Source organism: Podarcis filfolensis (assembly GCF_964270895.1).
Source record: "Podarcis filfolensis genome assembly, chromosome: 12".
Taxonomy (NCBI): domain Eukaryota; kingdom Metazoa; phylum Chordata; class Lepidosauria; order Squamata; family Lacertidae; genus Podarcis; species Podarcis filfolensis.
Genome location: NC_139614.1, coordinates 14,381,347 through 14,388,657, shown reverse-complemented (window position 1 = coordinate 14,388,657; position 7,311 = coordinate 14,381,347). Strand labels below are relative to the sequence as shown.

At 42.1% G+C, this 7,311-nt stretch overlaps 1 protein-coding gene across 1 annotated transcript in view; it reads right to left on the bottom strand.

The window, feature by feature from the left end:
- Positions 1–552: 552 nt before the first annotated feature.
- ABHD5 (abhydrolase domain containing 5, lysophosphatidic acid acyltransferase) overlaps positions 553–7,311 on the bottom strand; it is a 28,463-nt gene continuing 21,704 nt past the window's right edge. Inside the window, exons 4-7 of the mRNA XM_083578193.1 lie at positions 7,070–7,224; positions 5,051–5,162; positions 3,635–3,821; positions 553–1,902 (exon numbers count right to left, since the gene is read on the bottom strand). Coding sequence (XP_083434319.1) covers positions 1,813–1,902; positions 3,635–3,821; positions 5,051–5,162; positions 7,070–7,224 — 544 coding nt within the window. The 3' untranslated portion in view covers positions 553–1,812. The remainder of the gene's footprint in view (positions 1,903–3,634; positions 3,822–5,050; positions 5,163–7,069; positions 7,225–7,311) is intronic.

Here is a 7,311-nt window from a genome sequence, read left to right as displayed (position 1 = left end):
TAAATGTACAACCGCTGATTGCCACGGAGTCGTCAGAGTTCTCCGTTAATTACGCAACTCCTTAACTTGAGAAATGCACTTAAAATAAAAGCAAGGTTCTGCATTACTGATTTAAGTCAACTGGACTGTTCAATGGTGACAATACTCAGCATCGATTTCACACTGTGATCAAGGAGTTGCGGTGACTGAGTTTATCATAGCAACAGGGAAGTCCTGTATTATCAGACCATAAGACGCACCTAATTTTTGGAGGAGGAAAACAAGAAAAAAATTATTCTGAATCCCAGAAGCCAGAACAGCAAGAGGGATCGCTGTGCAGTGAAAGCAGCAATCCCTCTTGCTGTTCTGGCTTCTGGGATAGCTACGCAGCCTGCATTCGCTCCATAAGACGCATACACATTTCCCCTTACTTTTTAGGAGGGGAAAAAGTGCGTCTTATAGACCGAAAAATACGATATGTTATCTCTTGGCCAGGGAACACGGTCCATTACTCTAATACAACCCAAGATTATATCTTTAAGGGATAGCAAAATAACTGATATTCAAGCATCATTTCAGACTGGTTCAAAAACTTTATGTAAGAAAGATTGAAGATTCAGTAGTTATTCCAACATTCAAAAGCTAACCAATAAGTTATTGTGCAGACAGTTTGGTTTACAAGCATTCCATTGCTGTAAAGTTGACCAAAACCCCCCAGCTTATCTTATTATTAACCAAGTACCTAAAAACATACAGTTCTGTAAAGACCCAGAGCCTAAATAAGCTCTTATTAAAAACACTGCATAAAATCAAGTATTTTAATAAAAACATTTTGAGGTAAGATTAGGTTTCTTGATTCATCTGTCTTATTTAATCTAAAACACCTTCTTCTTACAGGATACCTGGGTTTTTGACTGTTAGGCATTTTCCAGTCAGACTGGCTCAAAATTCCAATAGTTTATAAGAAAAAGCATATTCACACTTTGAGACCACTTTATCCAAGGACTAATTAAACATGGAATTCTATCCGAAGTTGTACAAACATGAGAATCAGTTCCGAAGTAGATCTTGCAATAATCTTATCACCAAATGAACAGGTTGTGTGAAGGCAATTAGTCTTCAGATCCACTGGATTCTACATTGTCTCTTTAAAAGCATAAGCATTAGCAATATTAGCATCCCACAAAATGCAGCTCCCCTAGGAAACCAAAGACCCAAGAACAACAGTTACTGCAGCGAACAAAGGTTCCAATATAACTACTTGAGTCTTTCCCTAACTTTTCCTACGTTTGTTCTTTTCCTGGGTGTTCATCATTGTTAATTATTTTGGCAAAGTCCACTTCATAAGGTACAATAAAATGTGAAGATATCCTATGCAAATCCTTCCTATCACAATGAAAAACTGAGAATCTACAATGTATGGGTTCTGAATGCTGAAGTAGCCAAACTGCAATTTTGCTACGTATATTATTATTAAGAATGTTGAAACGCTCGCTGTATGTGTAGAACACCATTTTAAAAGCTCTACATTCTTCAAAAAAATAATAATTAAAATCCAGTTTTAAAATGTGTTTAACATATGTATATAGAGAGACAAACACCTTATCTAAATATATAAAGAACAGCATCCAACTAAAATGTACAAAGTTTTCTCTCCCCATCCCAGCAAAAGGCACTGCATGGTTTAAATTGTGCAAACGTTTTGAAAGGTGTGGTGCAAGCAAAATCTGTGTCTGCTTGCTAAACCTCTGTATTCCTTATCTTTTATAATATACTGCAAAGTATTGCTTTTAATTGCAATTGTGTCTGGCTTTTGCAAAGAAGAGAATGCTGTCAGTCCACAGAATTGCAGATCTCTTTTATTTTCTGGTTGAAGTCTTCAGGTTGATCAGCATACACATAATGACCAGCACCAAGGATAGCCTATGGAAGAGGAGAAGGGGAGGGGGAATCAATTTAAGGTACTTGCAAGTAAAAGAGCTTTTCCTAGCCAATGAAGTGATTAAATTTAAGGTGATGTCAACTAAGTCATACACTCGTACCTTGGATCCCGAACACCCCGGAACTCAGGTGTTTCGGCTCCCAAACGCCACAAACCCGGAAGTGAGTGTTCCGGTTTGCGAACATTCTTTGGAACCCAAACATCCAACAGGGCTTCTGATTGGCTGCAGGAACTTTCTGCAGCCAATCATAAGCTGCACTTTGGTTTCCAAACGTTTTGGAAGTCGAATGGATGAATGAATGGATTCCGTTCGACTTCTGAGGTACGACTGTACTCAGAACAGAGCCACTGAAGTAAATTGATTTAAGCTACTTATGTCTATCAGTGACTTTACTCTTAAAACGGCTTCGTTGGCCTATGAAAATATATCCTCTCCCAAAATCCACACTTTTACAACAGCATGGGCAAAAACTCAGGTCAAGGGTTTCTGCCTTTACTTGCAGCCCCACTGTAAAAGATCCAACTATTATCCAGTTCACGCTTGCTTTGACACAGGTGGCTCTGTAGAGCCATAACTTTTTAAGGTTCCGAGGTAAGCAAGCCACTATCATGCCCCCTTTTCCAGTTTGGGATACCAGCACACTGCTGAAAATTTGCACCAGCATAATGATAAGGAACCAAGTTACTGTTCACGCACGTAATTTTCATTTCAACTTGAATTCTGTCTCTAGCTGATAAAGTCGACAAAACCAAACAGAATGTAGGAGGAAATTGTGACAGGAATACTAAAACGCAAAATGCTTAATTCCTTCCTTCCACCCCGATTTTCTCTTTTCTCTCTGATTCGCCTTTCTCTTTAGATTGTGGTGCTGCAGGCAAAAGCTCTGTTCTCTCTATTTATGTGCAAAACTCAATACATAGGAGACACTTTTAAATAAACAAACTTCATTTAAATAAATTTTAGAAACAAGATGATGGTATTCTTGTTTATGTTCTCCCTGCCCCTACCCCCACAATCACAAGTGCTTAAACTAGTTTGCCCCAAACAGCAACTGAAGCTGTAGGAGTAATTTGACGAAGGCAAAAATCACTTTTAAAAAGGAAATGCAAAAGTCATGTTACTCTTCAGGGGTGTTTCTTACACGTACTATGCAAAAAATAGATTGGGAGGGGGAAGAGGAGGAATTAGTTTTAGATTTATTGGGCTTTTTCCTATGGCAATCATGCTGAAGCTGGATAGAATAATATTCTCGAGGCAGCATTTTGCTGAAATTCACATTTTTGATGTTTGCCACTGGCTGTGGAAAGGTGTATCTGTGTAAGTGTAGTAGCCTAACTTGTAGAAATGGCTTTTCCCAAACCCGAAAAATTTGCAAGTGTTAAAGGGAACAGGTCAAGGACAGAAATCCTCTTCACCCTTATCTGTTCAGCAAGGGGAGTTTAGCCAGCATTACTGTAACCACAGATTCTCTGCAGAAGGGGAAACGAAGTTCTGAATCAATCTACGTGGACACGTATTACATTTTGCATTTATGCATGAAGGGTAGGGAAGTCTTACAGTAGTGCTGGCAAAGCGTCGTAAAGGGAAATTTCATTTTCATTTTGGGTTTTAATTTTACGCTGTGATCTTACAATCCTAAAGCTGTCACTGAAAGACAAGAGGAGCAGGCCAATTCCTAATAGCAAACACGGCGTCTAGAACGTCCCACTTACTATCGTTTTCACATATGAATTTGGTCGCAGAGACTGGATGGTGGTCCCTGAATTGCCATCTATGCACGATCGTGCTCCATAAATCACAGTGATAGGAATGTCTTGGTGCATGTGGGCAATCCGCTGCAGCATCGGTCTTTTCGCCCATCCATAGGGAACCGTCATGTTTTTGAAAGCCGTTTCACCACTTAAAAGATATCAATGAAAAACGAAGTTGAATTTTCGGGCACAGAGTACCTGGCCTATATCAATCTGCTACTCCCTAACACCACAGTTCTTGTTTTTTAAAAGAAGCCTTCTCTGAGTTTTGTCATACGTGAAGTATATTTAAAGTGAGAAAACACATCAAGGTTTGAAGCTTTCCATTAGCACAAACATCCATACAAAAACACATTTCCGGAAGTTAGAAGAAGAGGAGTTTGGATTTGACATCCCACTTTATCACTACCCTAAGAAGTCTCAAAGCGGCTAACATTCTCCTTTCCCTTCCTCCCCCACAACAAACACTCTGTGAGGTGAGTGGGGCTGAGAGACTTCAGAGAAGTGTGACTGGCCCAAGGTCACCCAGCAGCTGCAGGTGGAGGAGCTGAGACGCGAACCCGGTTCACCAGATTACGAGACTACTGCTCTTTAATGCTTTAAATAAGCACAGCAATAATGCAGGAGCCTTGCAAGTATAGCACAGCAAAAAGAAAAACATATTGATGCTTAGGTGGTAGTACCCCCAACTCTCTCTCTCTCTCCATGGATAAGTTACAGGTAGGTAGCTGTGTTGGTCTGCCATGGTCGTGTGTATCTGAAGAAGTGTGCATGCACACAAAAGCTCATACCAATAACAAATTTAGTTGGTCTCTAAGGTGCTACTGTACGGAATTTTTTTATTTCCATGGATAAGAAGCAGCTTCCTCGGGATGGAGTGCTTAAAATCGTAAAACCATGGAAAGTGTACAGCAAATGTTCAATCAAAATGGCGCCAGAGGGCTGGCAAAGCAACCTCAAGACCTCTCATCCCAAAAGTTTGCTGAGCTGAACAGCCCCCAGATGATTAAAGTGGATTTTGTAACCCATCAGCTGGATTAATTAATGGCAAAAAAGCAATTTATTCTACAGTTTACTAAATATAACAACAGAATGCCCCATGTAGAAGAAAAAGTTGTACTTTGGTCCAACTTAACTTTCCCTGCCATCTTTAAACAGGAAATTCTAACCTTTCCAGGAAGTAGACTTTGCCTGCCTGCTAGGGCAAGAGATTTTTGCACGTTTAGGGAAGCCCGTAAGACTGCCTCTTATGCATCCTGGCTGAGCAAGGATATCACGGTCAAGGTTATTCTAGCTGGCAACCTACGCTACGTCACTTGCGCTGCCCCATGTGCTGCTACTGCTGTGAGCATCTAGGACTTGCTAACATATACTTACCTTGGTGACTGCACATTGCAGTGGTAGATATATTCAGTGACCGTGTCATCATCAAACATGGACGAGTACTTTCTCTTGAAGTCAGGCCTAATGCGCTGTACAAGGCTCAATCCTGTCATGAATCAAGGCGAAAAAGAATTAGAACCTGGCAGGTGGATGCAGGGTGGTGCTTTATTTTTTTTTTTTTTTTATAATATATTTATTAAAGTTTTCAAATAAAGCATATATTAGATAAGCACTTATCATTGTCCATTTAACATCTCTCAATTGTTACATGGGACTCCCCCACACCTCCCGCATACACTTACATCATTATTAAATTAATTTCAAACAAATTATCATTTAACTCATCTTAATTAATAATCTTAATTTGGTTTGACATATAATTCAGCCTTAAATCTAATTTAATGGTAGACAATTGTCTGCACTGGCATCCAATTCAGCACTCAGCCAAATTACAATATTTTTGTAAATAAATCTTAAATTTCCTCCAGTCTTCTTCCATCCTTTCTTCTCCCTGGTCTCGAATTCTGCCGGTCATCTCGGCTAATTGCATATAGTCCATCAGTTGCATCTGCCATTCTTCCACAGTGGGTAGCTCCTGAGTTTTCCAATTCTTGGCAATTAATATTCAGGGTGGTGCTTTAAAAATGATCAGTAACGGTGCTTCGCAGCTGTGGATCGTCAAGAGTGAAGATCTCCATCTCTCTATCCGGAGTGATCTGTTCCACCCCGCCCCCAGCAGCTAGAAGACAGATGGTGGGCTGCCGGCCTCCAGTATGTGCCCCCGTCCCCGATTACCCGCAGCCTTCAACAGCAACGAGAATTCAGCTCGCAACAGTTTTGGACTACTGCAATGCGCTCTACGTGGGGCTACCTTTGAAGGTGACCCAGAAACTGCAATTAATCCAGAATGCGGCAGCTAGACTGGTGACTGGGAGTGGCCACCGGAACCACATAACACCCGTCCTGAGAGATCTGCATTGGCTCCCAGTACGTTTCCGAGCATAATTCAAAGTGCTGACCTTTAAAGCCCTAAACGGCCTCAGTCCTGTATACCGGAAGGAGCGTCTCCACCCCCATCGTTCAGCCCGGACACTGAGATCCAGCACTGAGGGCCTTCTGGCAGTTCCCTCATTGCGAGAAGTGAGGTTACAGGGAACCAGACAGAGGGTCTTCTCGGTAGTGGCGCCCACCCTGTGGAACACCCTCCCTTCAGATGTGAAGGAAATAAGCAGCTATCCTATCTTTAAAAGACATCTGAAGGCGGCCCTGTTCAGGGAAGTTTTTAATATTTAACGCTGTACTGTTTTTAACACTTGATTGGGAGCCGCCCAGAGTGGCTGGGGAAACTCAGCCAGATGGGCGGGGTATAAATAAATAATAATAATAATAATAATTATTTTGTCATCTTAAGGAGAATTAAACAAGGCTGGTCCTGATCCCCATCTCCACTTTACTCTAGTGAGAGAGGCACAGACCAGAGCGATTAGGCAGAATGGTAGTATCTGCAGAGGAAATACAGTTCTGCACACACTGAGCATCACTGCAGGTGCCAGTCTCCTCCTCATATAATGGAATGCTGTAAATACATCGTTACAGCATGTGAGGAAGCTGCAAAGCAGAAGCGGTTAGGGAAGGAGTGCTTGTGCCCAGCTTAAGTCGATGCACCAGCTACAGCTGTTCTTGGAGTGGGACAGCCAGGCTTCGGCTGTCCATTCTCTGACCTGCCACCTGGACTGCTGCAATGCACTGTTACGTGGGGCTGCCCTTGGAGACTGCCCAAAAGCTGCAGATAGTGCAGAATGTGACTGCTTGGATGATGAGTGGGGCAGCCCATTGGGATCATGTGTCCTAAAAGCACTGCACTGCCTACCACACTAGACTGCTGGTGTGTGGCAGGTGGGGACTGAAAGCCGCCCTAAAGTCTAAGCTATTACATTTCAGAACTGATGGCAGGTGGTAATCCCTTTGTTAAGGAGGCAATGGCACCAGCACTAACCATTAGCTAGCACTCACCAAAGGGTCCTGCTATTCTGAGACCAGCCAGTGGATTAAATGGGCTCAAAACTGCTCCAAGTGCTTTGATCCAGATTGGAATGGGCCTCTCGTGTTCGGCACTGGAAGGCCTCTCTGGGAAACCCCATGGCTCCACTAATATGAGATGTTTTGCTCTGCAGGTATAAAAATTAGGACGTTTTGTCAATAGGAACACATATAGTACACAATAGTACACGTGGTATTTTAGAGCCAGCATCACC